The following is a 19,787-nucleotide window of genomic DNA, read 5'->3' as shown; positions in this document are numbered from 1 at the left end:
AGTAAATTTATTGATTGAAAATAAAACACACTGAGAATAATCTCCTTGACGTGCGCTCTCTGCCTGATTTGTATCCCTGGATTTTACGAGTGACAAGCAAAAAGACGATCATTTAACACCAGTAGTATTGCTGCACCATAGTGTACAAAGCAAATTTCTGGAGTGAAATAATCTGCAGTTAGACAAAAAAGTGTGAGAGAGTAAGATTTTTGTAAAGTTAAACTACAGTTTGTGTTGGGGATACTCTTTGCTGGTGTAACATGTCAGTGTTCATTCTCTGGGTGTTGAGGGGCTGGATTCAACATTTCTCAGGTGTTAAGTGATCGACAGTTTTATTGCCGCCCCCACCAGTTTCGTCTTGGACTTTTTCGAGCAACAGGTAAAAGTGCTATTTTACTTCTCAAACATTGCTAGGCTGTGATGGACTTTCTGTCAGTGTAATGCTCGGACGAACTAAGTTAGCTGCTGAAGTTAAGGTTGGCCCCAAACTGGCGACCGTGCTGAATTTAACTCGATGGCTTCTTGTATCTCACTAGACGCACACGATTGAAATTAACCTTATACTCTCCAGTACTTATCCTTCTGTGTGTATTATAAGTCAGTTAACGTTAGCTAGCGGTGTTTCTTATTCTATCCACATATTAACTTAACATGTGTGTTAGGATCCTGTTTTATTTTGGTAGTCTTGTTCCTGTTTTATTTTGGTAGCCTTCCCTTGTGTGTCTTGTTTAGATTACTTCCTGTATGTTTCCCACCTGTGTGATTGTGTCCACCTGTGTCTGTTTAGTTCCCCTCTATTTAAGTCTCTGGGTGCTTTTCATTCGGTAAATTGGTCTCCTCATCTCCTCCACTCGCTTCCTCTCCTCGCGTCTTAGCTCCACCCAGCGAGGACATGAAAGAGGGATGCAAGGAGGAGACATGAGGACAGAGGAGACAAAACTCTGAAATGAAAAATCCTCACTCCACAACGTCAGTCCGAAGGGACGTCAATTACTGATGACGTTTACCTGCTCCCGCCATGATTCAAACTTGTGCCACATACGACACGCCCCTTAAATAATAAAAGACTTCCGCGTAGGCTACACCGGTGTATCCTCACTCTGATCTCCTTCAGAAGCCTCCTCTCTCCTTGCTCCTCGTCTCCTTCAGGTGCATTTAAGCAGTTGGAAGATCCTTCATCATGGCGGACGGGAAACAACGTCCGCGTCGACGAAGGAGAGGGGGGACGAGGAGGCACAATTCAACGAAATGAAAAGCACCCTCTGTGTTTCTTTTGTCTTTGTGGATCATTCCCCTTGCCTGTGATTTTTTTGTTCCCCGTTACTGCATTGCATTTTAATTGCATCCAATTTTTCTTTTTCTGACTTAATGTCACCAAACTGGCACTTCACCATGCAGTGATGGCATGGCACCATAAAGCCAAAGAAACAGAAGTGTGCAGCAGTGTTTTGTGAATGTTTGCTGTAATGTATGTTTACACTTGTACTTCAAAATGTGAATTGTTACACCAGTAAGTATGCAGCATGGATTGTTGAACACACTGTATGCAAATTTGTGAAATAAAAATTTGTACTAAACATTGTGGTGTGTTTTTGCAGCCATTTTCTCCTAAAACCTTTTTAGTGTTTTGTAATATTAACTCCATAAGTGTTAAATAAAACATACTTTTAAGTGTTGAATCTTAACACTTAAAAGAGATCACATTAGAATTCACTCAAGGTGATTTTACTCTATATTTTACTCTATATGGGATATAGTTTAAACTCCACAAGAGTTCAGTTTTAACTCCTGAAAAGGGTTAAAAGATCAGCTCCTAGAAAGGAGTTACATTAACTCTGTCCTAGAGTGAATCTAATGGTCTCACATCTACACTCAAATTGAGTTGCAGTATATGTGTATATACATATATATTAGTGCTGTTAAAAGTATTGCTTCATTAACGCGTTAACGCAAATCAATTTTAACGCTCTTTGTGACCTAGTGAACTTGTAGTTTTTTTATAAGCTGTGGCCACTGCTAGTAACATTAGGAAAACTACAGGATCCGATTGTAAAACGACAACAAAACAATTGGCACGCCCCATGCACGTGTTTGGTCTTGTCTGCTCACTAGCTGTAAAAGAGTAGGCTACCGGTTTGTGTGGATGTCAAGCGCAAAGCGCCGGAATGCATACAAACAAGATTCTGAATGGAAAGTCTAGTTTCACAAAGTTCCCAGATGGGTTGACTGATAAGACCAAAGTTATCTGTGTGTATTGTCGGTGTGAGCTGAGTTATCACTGTAGCACATCCAGTCTGAAATACCGTTTGATGGCCAAACACACAGCTAATGCGAATTCTCTGCCGCCTCCTTGTCAAAACTAGGCGACAATGAATGGCTTTCGACAGAGGCATATGGATACCGCAACTAAGAACAAGCTTACTACAGCCATAGCCAAGTAATGTTCATTCTGTCTGGAGAGAAATAAAAGGCTCTGGTGAATAAACCAAAGAGCATTATAGTCTGATTGCTTGTATGTTGAAAGGAAACTTAATAAAGGAAAGTTTAAGCCATGGTTTAACTTCACTATAGCCTGAGTCCTAGTTTACAATGATGTGCACTTTATAACTTTATCTTGTATCACCCTGTTTTGATCCCTTAGAAAGGGTTGTTGAAGAGGCTTTTTTGTAACCAAGTATTTATATTTTTTTGTCATCTGTTTTTTGACAGTGTTAAATTGTGTGAGATTTGATTTAATTCAAATGTGAATAACTGTTCAAAGTGAGAATGTTAGTGTGAAATAAAACACTATATGTTGTTTTCAATTAAAAAAAACATTTGCACAAAGCAAGTCTATCCACTTTTCCATGTTGATAAGAGTATTCAAGGGACATTTAGAATAGATAAAAATGTACGATTAATTTGCGATTAATCACAAGTTAACTATGACAGTCATGAGATTAATCTCGATTAAATATTAAATTATTAAATATGACAGCACTATATATATATATATATATATATATACACACACACACACACACACACACACACACACACGTATATATATATATATATATACGTGTGTGTGTGTGTGTGTGTGTGTGTGTGTCAAGAATATGTAAATGTTGCATATGTTGAATATGTGAATATGTAAAAGTTGGTGGACACACATGCTCTGCTTAGAAAAAGGTCTGTAAAGAACAGTGGCAGTTTCATCAACAAAGTGCACAATTTGAGATCTTGTATGCAATTGGACGATGTTAACTTACAAAGTGTTAACAGTATTATAAGTAGTAAAATATGTTGTTTTGCATGTGATGAGGCTAACCAAGACAAAGTTGAGATGCTGCTCTCTCAGATGAAACATCTCCTTGTAGATAACTTGGATGAATTTCAACTGCAGGTCGGCTGCTTTCCAAACCAATATGTCATATCTTCAGTAGATGTTTACTCAATTGAACCTTTCCGAAGCTCTAGAAACAGTCTAAAATCTTACTACCCTATGAAGGAAAAGCAGATTTCACTGGCTCCAGTTGTAGACCTATTAGTGTCCTCCCAGTGCTGAGTAAGCTACGTGAGAAGATATTTTCAATCAAACGTTAAATTGTCAGCAGAGCATGCTTACAGGACAGGGAACTCTACCAGCACTGCAGTAGTACACATGACTGACAAATACTTAACACATGTATGACAGGAAACTAGTCGGGGCACTTCTCTTGGATTTTACTGTAGCTTTTGATGTCAATGACCACAGAATGCCCTGCGATTGGCTGGCGACCGGTCCAGGGTGTACCCCGCCTCTTGCCCGTTGACAGCCGAGATAGGCTCCGGCCCCCCCGTGACCCCGAAAGGGATAAGCAGCATAGAAAATGGATGGATGGATGGATGACCACAGAATTGCATAGCAATATAGCAACTGTTTTTCAACGGCAGCTTTGAAATGACAGAAAAAAAAACATTTGTGTTCCACAAGGGAGTTTCCTTGGGCCACTTTTATTTTTAATTCTCAAAAGTGATATATAAGATGAAAGAAAAAGCCCATGTAGGTATGTCATGCCTTCAGATGATAAAAACTTGCTCAAGTTACATACGATTACTAAATGAGTGAAAATGAAATTAGTACTGACACTGCCAAAACTGAATGCATTGTATTTTAGTAGTCAGAATGTTCTCACTAATACCACTGTGTTCAACTTGTCTACAGATATGATATCAGTTGAGCAGGTCACTGAAGCCAAATTACTGGGGGCTTTATTTTCGACTCCACCGCCGGCGCGGTGCAAAGTCAGGTCTGCTTCGCCGATGGGGACTGGCGGCACAGACTTTCGTATTTTCGTGCACTGCGCCACAGGCACATCTCCTCCCCCTTCTCATTTCAGTCCCACCCAGCGGCGCAACTCAGAAGAAGGGAGGGGAGAAGGTGTGGAGTGGGTTTGACACAGCCAAGTCAGGTTTTCCCCAATCACAGCAGCTCCTCGCCTCACCTTTAAGAACGCCGCTAGCGAGGCACATGGCAAGTTTCGAGGATGACTGAGCCCGCACAGGAAAGTGTCCAACGCCCAAACTTCTCCCAGGAGGAGACTGACGTCACTTATGTATAATATGAGGTCCTTAGATGGTAAATCCTCGGCCTCCTCATCCTCATTCTCTTCAAAGCAAGGATGTACTCCATCTTTGTAGATAACGTTAAGCATTACTATGATAACATTTGTATTTGGAATGAAACAACGTTGATAATAGCGGACAACGACCATCACTTACGTTTTTTCCATGTGTCTGTCTCTCTCTGTCTCTCGAATGCTCTGAGATAGATGCAGTATATATGCTCTGTAGGATGCCACGGCTGTTTCTGGTTGGCACAGCGACGTTAACCGATTAGTTCGCATCCCTGTTTCACCTGTGTACACTCGGTCAGGGTGATTGACCATTACGCATACCGAACGTGCTTGCGATGTCGTCAGATGAGATGCTGATCAAAATATATAAATTTAGGTCTGACTATACAGTACAGGCCAAAAGTTTGGACACACCTTCTCATTCAATGTGTTTTCTTTATTTTCATGACTATTTACATTGTAGATTCTCACTGAAGGCATCAAAACTATGAATTAACACATGTGGAGTTATGTACTTAACAAAAAAAGGTGAAATAACTGAAAACATGTTTTATATTCTAGTTTCTTCAAAATAGCCACCCTTTGCTCTGATTACTGCTTTGCACACTCTTGGCATTCTCTCGATGAGCTTCAAGAGGTAGTCACCTGAAATGGTTTTCACTTCACAGGTGTGCCTTATCAGGGTTAATTAGTGGAATTTCTTGCTTTATCAATGGGGTTGGGACCCTCATCAGGTTAATACACAGCCGACAGCCCTACTGGACAACTGTTAAAATTCATATTATGGCAAGAACCAATCAGCTAACTAAAGAAAAACAAGTGGCCATCATTACTTTAAGAAATGAAGGTCAGTCAGTCCGGAAAATTGCAAAAACTTTAAATGTGTCCCCAAGTGGAGTCGCAGAAACCATCAAGCGCTACAACGAAACTGGCACACATGAGGACCGACCCCGGAAAGGAAGACCAAGAGTCACCTCTGCTTCTGAGGATAAGTTGATCCGAGTCACCAGCCTCAGAAATCGCAAGTTAACAGCAGCTCAGATCAGAGACCAGATGAATGCCACACAGAGTTCTAGCAGCAGACCCATCTCTAGAACAACTGTTAAGAGGAGACTGCCTGAATCAGGCCTTCATGGTCAAATAGCTGCTAGGAAACCACTGCTAAGGAGAGGCAACAAGCAGAAGAGATTTGTTTGGGCCAAGAAACACAAGGAATGGACATTAGACCAGTGGAAATCTGTGCTTTGGTCTGATGAGTCCAAATTTGAGATCTTTTGTTCCAACCGCCGTGTGTTTGTGAGATGCAGAAAAGGCGAACGGATGGATTCCACATGCCTGGTTCCCACCGTGAAGCATGGAGGAGGAGGTGCGATGGTGAGGGGGTGTTTTGCTGGTGTTGCTGTTGGGGATTTATTCAAAATTGAAGGCACACTGAACCAGCATGGCAACCACAGCATCCTTCCAGCACCCACATGCCATCCCATCCAGTTTGCGTTTAGTTGGACGATCATTTATTTTTCAACAGGACAATGACCCCAAACATCCCTCCAGGCTGTGTAAGGGCTATTTGACCAAGAAGAAGAGTGATGGAGTGCTGCGGCAGATGACCTGGCCTCCACAGTCACCGGACCTGAACTCAATCAAGATGGTTTGGGGTGAGCTGGACCGCAGAGTGAAGGCAAAGGGGCCAACAAGTGCTAAACACCTCTGGGAACTCCTTCAAGACTGCTGGAAAACCATTTCAGGTGACTACCTCTTGAAGTTCATCGAGAGAATGACAAGAGCAAAGGGTGCAAAGCAGTAATCAGAGCAAAGAGTGGCTATTTTGAGGAGACGAGAATATAAAACATGTCTTCAGTTATTTCACCTTTTTTTTTTTTAAGTACAAAACTCCACATGTGTTCATTCATAGTTTTGATGCCTTCGGTGAGAATCTACAATGTAAATAGTCATGAAAATAAAGAAAACGCATTGAATGAGAAGGTGTGTCCAAACTTTTGGCCTGTACTGTATGTGCTGACTCAGATAGTTGCATTGAATCGTGGCTGTTGCAAATTATTGATCGCAGTGAAATGCCAGACACTGTGGAAACCTGCCTGTGAGGTATTGGTGACATGAGCGCACGACTCCGCGGGCTTACGAAAATCCACTTGCCCGGCAGTGCGCCGCTGGCGCACAGAGTTGACCAGGTCTGAGGTGGTGAGCTTTCAGCGCACTTTTGCACTGCCGGCACAGAATTAGTAATTTCATGAGTATCCATTGATTTGTACCACACAAAATGTAGATGGACACACAAATCCACCAATTACGCACAGTGAGACGCACATGATGTGTGTCAAGCTCTCATCTCGGCCTCCAATCGTTGAGTGACACAAGAAAATAAGTCAGAAGTGGAGAGTCTACAGATTCTGACAAATTGTTCAAATGAATGACAGAGGAATGTGCCTTCCTTTGTATGCCTCCCCAAGATCGCACTTCACTTCTCTTCACTCCTCTTTAGCCTTAGACAGTCTGTGAAAACCTTCACCTGAATTCTGTGGAGCTGGTTGCAGAACAGCTCTTTACCATTTCAGCTGTATGTCACACTGAACGGGACACTATGAAAGTATCTGGAAATAATGCACACCTTCTGGCCAATCAGACTCAAGTATTGGCTGTTTTCATGGTACAAGTGTTTATAAAACTGATCAAATATTGTATGTAAATAAAAACAGATGTAATAAAAACAGATGTTGTGGTTGTTCATGTGCTGCAGCCAGTCAACGCCTACATTTCATCCAAACCACAGGAACTAGAGGAGCTTAACACTTTTCTACCCACTCAGTTAGTCAGACAGCACCCTGGGCTCTGTTTAGTTTCCACTGAGCAAGGAGGAGAGGAGAACACTGTGAGTGATAAAGAAAAATATATCCTACAAACATTCCATCATTGGGTACGATTTAAATTCCTCTGCTTTTCTGGCAACATTCTTGAGTAGGTCTTGTCTTTTATTTATTTATTTGCTTTAAAGCTTCTTGCTTTGTGTCGTGCCAAACTGAAGCAGCATCTGTTTTTCAGGCAATTTCTAATTAACATCTATCCCCCTGCCTCCACTCAATTCCTCATTATGGGAATGATGTAAATATATGTGCTCATCCTTTTTGATTTGATGACATGGGAGCATGCCAGTTGACAGCAAGCCTAGTCAAAGGGCTTAGTACTGCAAATTTTAATAGCAGTTGAGACTAATATTAGGCGCCACACTCATTGACATTCAGGTGCACACAGCCTTGTCAACACACTGAACCAGTTGCTGCAGGAGGACGGGCACAGGACTTGGGGTGCTTTTATTAGAGTTTTTTAGGGGAGGGGGTGGAGGGATGAGGTTCCTCAGTGCACAGGCTTCTTGAATATAATTCAACACATTTCTTCTCCTCATTGATTTTTTTTTTTTTTAAATAGGTTGTTGTTAATGGGAGTGTATGTGGTAGTGGTGCAATGTGCGGGGTGGGGGTGGGGAGTAGGAGGGGCCCTCCACATCCCCCACCCCACCTCCTTATCTCAGGCCGACAGTTGTCAGGAATCACGAGCAGAGGCCTGAGTTAGCGAGGCAGGCAGGCAGGCCTGGGGATATGGATCAAAGAGACAGAGCTGGAGAACCAAAGCAGCTCTGATCCCCCAACACTGAAACCCACTCTATTCTATCCTTACTCGCCCGCTCTCTCGCTCTCTCTTTCTCTCACCCCAACATCAAATAGCAAGCCAAAGAGCTCCACCATTCCAAAGCAGGCTAAATCTTCCTCTCACAACAAACTGGGGAGGAAATGAGAGTGCAAGAGCAGAAATGTGTTCTTCTTTACTCGTGTGATGTGTTGATGTGTTGGGGTCACTGTGGGAAGTAATAGCTTCATCTTCAGTGGCAGGTCGCCACTGTCTGACCTGACTAAAATGGATTAGTAGTCCAGCATCACTGACCATCTGACTGAGGAAATAAACTCCTCACCACCTTGAGGTCTCTACGGCAAAATAGATTTATGGGAATTTGTCAAAAAGTGTGATTTTTAAAAAAGCTTTATTTTTGCAGGATCTTCTTAGGGGGAGAGGTGAAGCTGTGAGAAGGGTTTCTATTTACACATGCAATGCCATCACAGGGGTGGCATTTCATACTGCCATTTTGTCTTTCTGTCAATAAGACTTGGAATTGGCTGCACACTCCATCTCCACATGAAAGTCAGCCTCTAATTCTTTTCCATTCAATTTGAGAGGAGCAGGCACTGAAATGGCTTGTATGAATTACATTCCAAAGGCAATATAGCTGTTTCAAATTGAATTATTGCCTGTCAGACGCACAGCATATGGTCTTCCTGCAATTTTGAAGTGGGATCTTAGGAAATTCTTCCTACATTGTTATCTCATGTAAATGCTTGGGAACATGATGAAAGGGTCAACAGCAGTGAACCCATAATGGAAAAGCTTCAGCTGTGACTCAGAGCCATTCATAGCAGACTGAGATGACAATAAATACGGGATGCAGCAGCATTCACTGCAGATGCATTTCATGTCAGGGATGAATACCATTTCAATCAAATGAATTTACTGAAGCTGTTTTGATATAAATTTGATGGGATTTCTTCCACAGTGAACTCATATGTGGGTGCTCTGTTATAGTATGTGGTATGTCTAAAAGCAGTCCTGCCTTAAGCTCATAAATATACTTGAACAATGTGCAGGAAGATACAGCCATTTAAAATTCAGATGTACATTATTAAAAACTAATAAACAGCAGAAAATAAGAAACTGCAACATAAATGTTATTTATTTATTAGCTACATTTAAAATGGCAACATTTTCACTCCTTCAAACCTGATTTTCCATTTAAGTGGCTTGAAAGTTGTAAACCATCGTGTGCTCATTCCACTGCATTATTTAAGTTGCTGTACATGATGCTTAAGATGACTGAGATATTCAATCTTAAGAGAACATGTTATTAATGGATGTACCATTTCAGCACACGAATATATAATGTGTTTTGTGCCCTTCAATATAACCTGATGATTCAATGAACTGAGGGAAGAGGGCTGCAGTATTTTCTTCAACAAGTTCATTTTATTGAGTGATGTCAATAATATGTATTGTATTGTAATACGCTGTATATGTTGAAGTTTGCCTGGTTCTGCAAAATGCAAAATGGACACATTTACTGAATTCAGAAAATGCATGCATCTAACTCACCAGTGGAAGATGTTCTGTCAGTCCTGAGAGTGATCGTTGATTGGCTTGCTAACTCCTGGCAATAAGCCACAAATTCCCTAATTCATAGTTCGTGAGTCTGTTCACACTGATATTGGCTAATAAAAATAATGCAAATTGTATGAAAAAAAAAAAAAAAATTCTGGACCTTGGACAAATGTAGTTTAAGACCCCTGCCCTAATGTAAACAAGCACTTTTTTTGACATACATGGATGGATGAGTGTAATAGATGAAGGCGGCCTCTTGATAGTTTCCTTTTGTATTATTAATCAGACACAATGATAAATAAATATGTGCTGTAGAAACACAACCCCAACTCTCCAGTACAATAGAAAATCTCTTTTTTGTCACCAAATCCTTATGTCAAAGAAAGCAAGAGGAAAACAATGTCAAACTAACCCAGTCTGAAAAAACAACTGTCAAATACAATGTGAAGAATAATAGAGTGTAGTAATTGCAAACAAATGTGGTATTCAATTAGATTTTCCAACTATTTCAAGCACCATTTTAATGTTTTTTTCTGCTTATTAGAAGGATCATGTCGCTTAAGGTTGGCTGCACTGCCCAGTGTTTGTGACTTTCCTCTTAAGTCAGTGATGTGTATTGATACGAACCAGTTATCTATTCTACCACAGAGTACAATCCCTCCTCAGCACACAACATCTCATTTGGAATGGTTATTGTTAGACCAAGACAAGATAACATGGGGAATCCCTTTCTCCTCCCTGCTAGTGTGAACACACACACATTTCTGCTTCCAAGTCTTTGTGAATGAGACAAGTTGCATTAACATCTAACAATGAGTGATTTGAAGTGAAGATTCATGACACTTCAGTCAGACAGTCACAGGAAGGAACTGGCACGCTGATGCTGTTTGTCCACAGGAAACTGTACTGCAGCCTAAATACAGCCAAGCTTAGGCCAACATTATCATTACACAAAAATGAACCCTATCACCAGACAAGAACATCAATATTGAATGGTTCTGCAAAGCTCTGGATTGCATTCAAGGTGACAACTTTTTTATATCCAAAAATGATCATCTAATGTCTTTGCATGGCAGCAAAATTTGGTTTTGGATGTACAATGCTCAGCATAAATGAGTACACCCCCTTTGAAAAGTAAGATTTTAATCAATATCTCATTGAACACAAGAACAATTTCCAAAATTTTGACAAGGCTGAGTTTTATTGAACATTTGTTCAAACTCATAGCATGAAAGAAGGTTAATAATATAACTTAGATCACAAAATCCTCAGTTTTACTCAAATTAGTTGATGCAAAAATGAATACATCAAAAAATACTACATCTAGTATTTTGTATGACCTCCATGGCAGCACCAAGTCTTCTAGACATGGAATGAACAAGTTGTTGACATATTACAAGATCTATCTTTTTCCATTCTTCAAGAACGACCTCTTTTAGAGCCTGGTTGCTGGATGGAGAGTGATGCTCAACTTGTCTCTTCAGAATTCCCCTTAGGTGTTCGATTGCATTCAGATCAGCAGACATAATTGGCCACTGAATCACTTTCACCCTGTTCTTCTTCAGAAATGCAACAGTGGCCTCAGATGTGTGTTTTGGGTCATTGTCATGTTGGAAAAGTGCACGACGACCAAAAGTGCACAGAGTGATGGTAGCATCTTCTCTTTCAAAAACATTTATCTTGGTCTCATCACTCCAGCGTATAGAGTTCCAGTAGAAAAGAAAGTCAACATGCAAGTTCACTGCAGTTAGCTAAAGAAGTAGAATGCCAAACTGGGGTGACTGTTTCCCATGACACAGTACGGCGAACACTATGGAGGAATGGCATGCATGGGTGTCGTCCACGAAGGAAGCCTCTCCTAAAGCCCATGCACAAAAAAGCCTGCCTAGAATTTGCCAGGGCTCATGCTGAAAAAGATGAAGACTACTGGGACTCTATACTCTGGAGTGATGAGACCAAGATAAATGTTTTTGGAACTGATGGCTTCAAAACTGTATGGTAAACTGTATGGCATAGAAACAAACAACTAGAACAATCCAATACACATTGATCACAATAAAGGAAAACAAATCAAATTCACAGGACAACAGGAAAGTTTGAGTCTGCGTTTAAAAAATGTTAATGGTGAATCAAACCAGATACAATCTGGCAAGGAATTCCAACAGCTGGGACCACCAAAACCAAACACTGCTTCACCAACACAATTTAACCCTCACAACAATTATATTGACCAAGTAGGTCAGAGAAGTAACAAGACTGTTTATGATCAGTTACTTACCGAATTGTGATCAGTTCTGGAAACTGATATGCATACCAGTCAAGTACTGAGTCAGGAAACACAACCCAAGTCCAAGCATTCCCACACCTGATATTTAGAATGAAATCTCTGTCCTCCAGTAGAACTATGCCACCGGCTTTAGACAACCTCTAGCACTTAAAAAAGCTCTGGGATGTACCAGACACAACATGTATAGAACATAAGTTTGGAATAGTCTAGAAGTTGCATTCCTTCTCTTTTGATGGAGGCTAGCCACCTCTCCCCACCTCTATCCCACTTGCAAACCTAGAATGTCCCAGACCAGTCTGTACACCGGACACACAAAGACTAAACTCATATGGATCATCTATCAGCAAGACAGCAAACAAGTTGACCCACCATAATGTCAGAGTAATAGCGCATTAATGGGATTACAGCAATGCATGACAGCCCACCACCAATGAGGTTAATATTTAGTTCTTTCTACTTTACTTGATTCTCATGCATAAATGTTACAGTAGTCTAGCAGGTCTTACCTGTGGGGAGAGTCCATTGCTTACAGGGTTGACATGGTTGCTAGGTGCTGCAGAGCTCATGAAGGTTTCAGAGTAGCTGGAGAAGCTGTGGCGGTTGGAGGCTAGACCGTAGGCAGCGGTGCTGTCATTGCCGGAAAGACCACTCTGGTGCATGGTCGACGGAGGTAATGGCTGGGGTCGGTGAACTGTACCACCACCATCTGAAGACCAAAATACAACAGCACATAGCTGAACACCTAAAGATTCATAATTTAAAAACCTGTACACCCACCCTTCTTGGACCCAGTTGTTGTATACCATGATACTTCTTCACTTCTTCAGAACAGGACAACAGGAACAATGCTAGCAGTTTGCCCCTGCTACCAGTCAATGGGACAAGACACGTTCTGGATATATCCATGAACAGTAGCAGAAGGTGACAGCATAGCTTTCAAGGGAGCAGTGCGACAGCAGGCATTGCAGCAAAAGTGAACGATTTGCATATATATATATATATATATATATATATATATATATATATATATATATATATATATATACACATGCACACGCACACACACACACACATATACGTGTGTGCATACATACATACATATATATATATAGAAATCAATTTTAACGCCATCATTTTTTTTATCACAAGATTAACGCTCTTTGTGACCTAGTGAACTTGTAGTTCTTTATAAGCTGTGGCCACTGCTAGTGACATTAGAAAAACAACAGGATACGATTGTAAACCAGAAACAAAACAATAGGCACGCCCCATGCACGTGTTGGGTCTTGCCTGCTCGCTAGCTGTAAAAGAGTAGACCAAGACCAAAGTTAGCAACTAAGAACAAGCTTACTGCAGCCATAGCCAAGTAATGTTCATTCTTTCTGGAGAGAAATAAGAGGCTGGGTTGATAAGCCTCTGGTGAACAAATAAAAGAGCATTATAGTCTGACTGCTTGTATGTTCAAAGGGAACTTAAGAAAGGAAAGTTTAATCCATGGTTTAACTGCACTATAGCCTGAGCCCTAGTTTACAATGATGTGCACTTTGTAACTTTATCTTGTATAATAAGTTTTTTTTTTTTTTTGTCATCTGTTTATTGACAGTGTTAAATTGTGTGAGATTTTGCTTCAAGTGTCAATGACTGCTCAAAGTGAGAATGTTAGTGTGAATTATAACACTACACGTTGTTGTTTTCAATAAAAAACATTTGCACAAAGCAAACCTATCCACTTTTCCATGTTAATAAGAGTATTAAGATGATAATTAATGGGACATTTAGAATAGATAAAAATGTGTGATTAATTTGCGATTAATCGCAATTAACTATGACATTCATGGGATTAATCGCGATTAAATATTTGAATCGATTGGCAGTACTAGTATATGTATATGTGTGTGTGTATACACACACACATATATGTACACATGCACATACATATGTATATACACATATTTGCATATGTATATATCATATGTATATGTTTGTGTATGTATGTATGTGTGTATGAATATACACTGAACAAAAATATAAACGCAACACTTTTGTTTTTGCTCCTGCTTTTCATGAGCTGAACTCAAAGATCTAAAACATTTTCAAAATACACAAAAAACCAAGATCGTCTGAGATCAGCCACTCGGACAACTGCTGCAACAATCGGTTTGCATAACCAAAGAATTTCTCCACAAACTGTCAGAAACCGTCTCAGGGAAGCTCATCTGCAAGCTCGTCGTCCTCATTGGGTCTCGACCTGACTGCAGTTCGTCATCGTAACTGACTCGAGTGGGCAAATGCTCACATTCAATGGCGTCAGGCACGTTGGAGAGGTGTTCTCCTCACGGATGAATAACGGGTTTCACTGTTCAGGGCAGATGGCAGACAGCATGTGTGGCGTCATGTGGGTGAGCAGTTTGCTGATGTCAACGTTGTGGATCGAGTGGCCCATGGTGTGGGATTATGGTATGGGCAGGCACATGTTATGGACAACGAACACAGGTGCATTTTATTGATGGCATTTGGCATTGAATGCACAGAGATACCATGATGAGATCCCAAGGCCCATTGTTGTGCCATTCATCCACGACCATCGTCTCATGTTGCAGCATGATAATGCACAGCCCCATGTTGCAAGGATCTGTATACAATTCCTGGGAGCTGAAAACATCCCAGTTCTTGCGTGGCCAGCAAACTCACCGGACATGTCACTCATTAAGCATGTTTGGGATGCTCTGGATCGGTGTATACGACAGCGTGATCCAGTTCCTGCCAATATCCAGCAAATTACTCACACATTATTATTGATAGGCCTGGGCTTTCAGGGACCTCTGTTGGTCCTTGGACCTCACTTTGAGAACTATCTATTTTTTCAGTATTTATCTCAAGTGTCCCAGAAAATAAAACATATAAAACATATAAATTATGTTTATATGTTTATCCATTTTAATTTTATTTATTCATTCATATATTTAGCATCTGTTAGCTCCATTAGCACTGTTAGCTCTGTTTGTCTGCCTGGAAACAAATTTTTGTTCAAAACAAGGTCAAAAGAATGAATTTAGAATGAAATGACCCCAGCTGACACCATTAGTGACAAACAAATCACATTGAGTCTTCTCAGAATCTTGACTGATATAAAATTAAGCAGCACTGATACAAGAACTTCTACAAATTTGCTCAGAAATAGCTTTGCTAAACAAACTGGAAGGATATCAGGCCTGACTGACAGAGAAATTAATGAAGCTGTATTCATGATCCCCCTGGAGTTTCTCCAGCAGATGAGGCTGCAGGGTGATGGAGGGCTGCAACAGCAATACTGGTCTACTTGGCCGGCCTTCTTTTAATTTACTGGCTGACCCAGCTGAACATTACATGTTGTGTTGCCTGAAAAAAAAATCCAAAGCTGTTTGTGTCCAAGCAAATCATTAAGAGGAGTCGTATAGTTTCATACGGTACATTGGCAATAGCTTTAAAACTGAGCCCGCCACAAACTCTGAAAGACAGCAATCGTGTTTTGATTTTTTAACCTGTTAAATGTTTCAATCAATTAAAACATTAACACAATAATTTTGATAGCGCTAATAAATAAGCCTGGTCTTGCCCTTTATTATAGCTGATAATGCATATCAGCTGCTAACATCGTTATCTTGCTGTGTCTGGCTGTGATATGGAACACTACGCTACCAGCAAATGGGTATCCAACTGAATCTTCACTGACCTGATGCCAGTCTGCTCCATTCACCTCATAATAGTACAGTCATATACTCCAAACAGCTTTGGATTGTCAGGTGACACAGCATGTAATGTTCAGCTGTGTCAGCCGCAAAAATCAAAAGAAGGACGCTCAGGTTGACCAGCATTTCTGCAGCTCACCCTGCAGCCTGAGTTCCTGAACTATCTTCATGAGGCATTAAGGGAACTGCGCTAAGCTGGTTTAAATCCTACTTGTCAGATCGCTCTCAGTTTGTACGCGTTAATGACGACTCCTCTGTGCTCACTAAAGTCAGCTATGGAGTTCCGCAGGGTTCTGTGCTTGGACCAATTCTATTCACCTTATATATGCTTCCTTTAGGTAAGATTATCAGGAAGCACTCAATAAATTTTCATTGCTATGCAGATGATACCCAGCTATATTTATCAATGAAACCGGAAGAAACCAGTCAGTTAACTAGACTACAAGCATGTCTTCATGACATGAAGACCTGGATGACCTGCAATTTTCTGATGCTAAACTCAGACAAAACTGAAGTTATAGTAGTAGGCCCTAAACATCTTAGAAAGTCACTTTCTGATGACATAGCAGTTATGGATGGCATTGCGCTGGCCTCCAGCACCACTGTAAAGAATTTGGGAGTTATCTTTGACCAAGACATGTCCTTTCACTCCCATGTAAAACAAATTTCAAGGACAGCCTTTTTTCACCTACGTAATATTGCAAAAATCAGGCATATTTTGTCTCAAAATGATGCAGGAAAACTAGTCCATGCATTCGTAACTTCCAGGCTGGATTATTGCAATTCTTTACTATCAGGCTGCCCAAATTCGTTGCTGAATATTCTTCAGTTGCTCCAGAACGCTGCAGCATGTGTTCTGACAAAAACCAGGAAGAGAGATCCTATTTCTCCAATACTAGCCACTCTGCACTGGCTCCCTGTAAAGTTTAGAATAGAGATTAAAATTCTCCTCCTTACTTACAAAGCCATAAATGGCCAGGCACCTTCTTATCTTAAAGAGCTCATAGTACCTTATTGCCCCACTCGAACACTGCGTTCCCAGAATGCAGGTCTACTTATGGTTCCTAAAGTCTCAAAAAGCAGAACCGGAGTCAGAGCATTTAGCTATCAAGCTCCTCTCCTGTGGAACCATCTTCCAGTCTTTGTCCGGGAGGCAGACACTGTCTCTACATTTAAGAGTAGGCTTAAAACTTTCCTTTTTGATAAAGCTTATAGTTAGGGCTGGCTCAGGCTTGTCCCGGACCAGCCCCTAGTTATGCTGCTATAGGATTAGACTGTCGGGGGACCTCCAAAGATACACTGAGCTCCTCTGTCCTTCTGTCCCTCTCCATCTGCATGCTTTCATGTCCTACCACGGCGTGTTACTAACTTAGCTCCTTCCCTGGAGTCTCTGTGCTTTGTCGTCTTGCAGGTTACACAGTGGCTGAATCTAGATTGTGGATTGCAGCTGCGTCTCCTGCCTTGGCCCTGCCTGACATCCACTGCAACTGCTACTGCTATTATTACATCCACTGTCACTGTTACTGTGATTGCATGTCTGTCTCTCTGTCTCTCTGTCTCTCTCTCTCTCTCTCTCTCTCTGACTGCATTTCTGTCTGTCTGTCTGTCTGTCTGTCTGTCTGTCTGTCTGTCTGTCTGTCTGTCTGTCTCACTCTCCCTCTCTTGCTCTCCCTCTCTCACCCAACCGGTCGAGGCAGATGGCCGCCCACCCAGAGTCTGGTTCTGCCCGAGGTTTCTGCCTGTTAAAAGGAAGTTTTTCCTCGCCACTGTCGCCAAGTGCTTGCTCATGGGGGAATTGTTGGTTCTCTGTAGATAAAAGAGCTTGGTCTGTACCAGCTCTATATGGAAAGTGTCCTGAGACAACTTCTGTTGTGATTTGGCGCTATACAAATAAAATTGAAATTGAATGAGGATCGTAAATATAGCTTCATTAATTTCTGTGTCAGTCAGGGATGATATCCTTCCAATTTGTTCAACGAAGCCCTCATTCTGATATAAGTAGAGGGGTTGGCATTTGCCTCCATCTGTTATGCCACAGCCAATAAATCTACCATTGTAGCACTCAATAATTTGTTAAGATCTGCACCAAGTGCTACCATCTTGAATTAAGAAAAAAGAAACATATTCAAATTCAACCACCATTCGCAGGGCAGAGTCCACCCCCTGACTATTGGTGGATGAAGTTGAGAGCTTTATTTATTTTGCTGCAGCAGAAGTAATAGATCAAATCAGATGTGTGAAAAAAATATTTAGAAGAAGAAGAAGAAATGTACTTTTATTTATCACACATAGTTTTAGTTGCACACACTACATGCACACGCGCCATGCTTCCGTGAAATTATTTTCCCATCTTCAGTCTGTAGATCCTCCGCGGCAGACCAGGAGCGGTGGGCTGCCAGCTGCCAGCCGACACAGACACTGGCGCCTGGACCAGTATTCCGTCATCACCATTGGTCAGGTGGTGATCTTCTTGCATGTTTTTAGTGGGGGTTATTAAGGAGGAAACCTTAACACCTGAACACGGGGAGAACATTCAAATTCCACACAGAGAGGCCCCCTTTTTCCTCGAGCAGCAGGCACCGAAGGCATGGCGCCACCAGCGCCCACACGGGATTCGAACCGGGGACCTTCTAGCTGTGAGCCGACAGTGTTACCACTTGTTCCACCGTGCTACCCAAATATTTAATTATATTATTATTTATGTACTTTACTATTTAGTTTTGGCCTTTAAAACCCTCCAAACTTTGTGGTCTGGCAGCAAATGGACCAACTATAGGATCTTAGGGTAGTAGATGTGTAATTTTGAATTGCTTGGGAAATTTCTAATAAGAGATAAGAGTTAAAACTGCAGTCTGCTGTTTTTGTATCCCACTTTCCTACTTTGTACTTTGGCAGTCCCTTAGAAAGTGTGCAATAACAATACCTCCCAGTGTATTGCTATACAAGAAACCTATTTTTCATCTTGTGCCTACCTGTTTGTGGTCTACAAATAATAGTAATTCCCATAATATTTGATGTGAATGAAAATGATGTGAATCAAATGCTTTGGCCTTCACAGTCACAAGACCTCAACACACCAATGGGAGGTTTTGGAGCATCATGTTAGGTGTGTTCGTATAGTCAATTTTTCACAGGGCACAATTACATACAAACTTAGTTCAAAGACAGGTGACATTAATGATGCAAAGCACTTATTTATGAGTTGTAAATACTCAAGGGCTTTGTAGACTGTTGTGTGGGGAGGACCAAGTAGAGCAATGAGACAGAGCTGCTGCTCGCCGACAGACAACTGCTGAGCACCAGGGAGCTCTGGAGGAAAGAGCCCAGGGCAGAGCCGTAGCTGGAAACGCCCAGAGTCCCTCTTCTGCTCTGAACAGAGCTGTTTACTGGCAGGAGGAGAGCTCAGAATTTATTTTTTAAACTTTTGGGATTAAAAAGTGGATTTATCTTCACTCTCACTTCTCAACCTGTCTACAGCAGCGGGCTCCGGAGGTGCCGACCTCCGCTGTCGGCTGTTATAATGTATTCTAATTAGTCTCTGTTGAATGCTGACTGGAAGGAGATGTACTTTACTCCATAAACATAGAGAGGGAGCAGGGGGGAAAAGAAGAGGGTCTGGAGGCAAATAACTGGAAGAACCTGAGTTCAGTCAGAGACTGAGACTGAACTGAACACAAACACAGGACACGCACACACCCTTAGTGCCTGCCATCGCTCACTGGCTTAAGGCTAATGTACAATGAAGTATTGGGTTTGGGAGGAGTAAACACAAATGATCCGGTTGTAAAATTCACACGAGTAATGCAAATAAACACAAATGATCCTGGGGTCAAATTCGCCATAGGTGAAAATTCCCTTCTGTGTGAACACATCATTAAATGGTGCTCTCTCTCACCATCATCATGAAAACACCAAATGAGGGAATAGCTTTTGGAAGAATGCTGTGCAGCTCTACAG

The 19,787-nt window shown here is 41.4% G+C and overlaps 1 protein-coding gene across 5 annotated transcripts in view; it reads right to left on the bottom strand.

The window, feature by feature from the left end:
- Positions 1-19,787, bottom strand: part of LOC139335181 (paired box protein Pax-7-like) — a 66,657-nt gene that overhangs the window by 12,582 nt on the left and 34,288 nt on the right. For all 5 annotated transcript variants that reach the window (XM_070968668.1, XM_070968666.1, XM_070968664.1 and 2 more), the window contains one exon: positions 12,609-12,808. In XM_070968668.1, the coding sequence (XP_070824769.1) occupies positions 12,609-12,808 (200 nt within the window). The remainder of the gene's footprint in view (positions 1-12,608; positions 12,809-19,787) is intronic.

Source organism: Chaetodon trifascialis, chromosome 8 (genome assembly GCF_039877785.1).
Source record: "Chaetodon trifascialis isolate fChaTrf1 chromosome 8, fChaTrf1.hap1, whole genome shotgun sequence".
In the NCBI taxonomy this organism is placed as follows: Eukaryota; Metazoa; Chordata; class Actinopteri; order Chaetodontiformes; family Chaetodontidae; genus Chaetodon; species Chaetodon trifascialis.
Note: the sequence above shows the minus strand (reverse complement) of the source record. Positions and strands in the feature narration are given on the sequence as shown.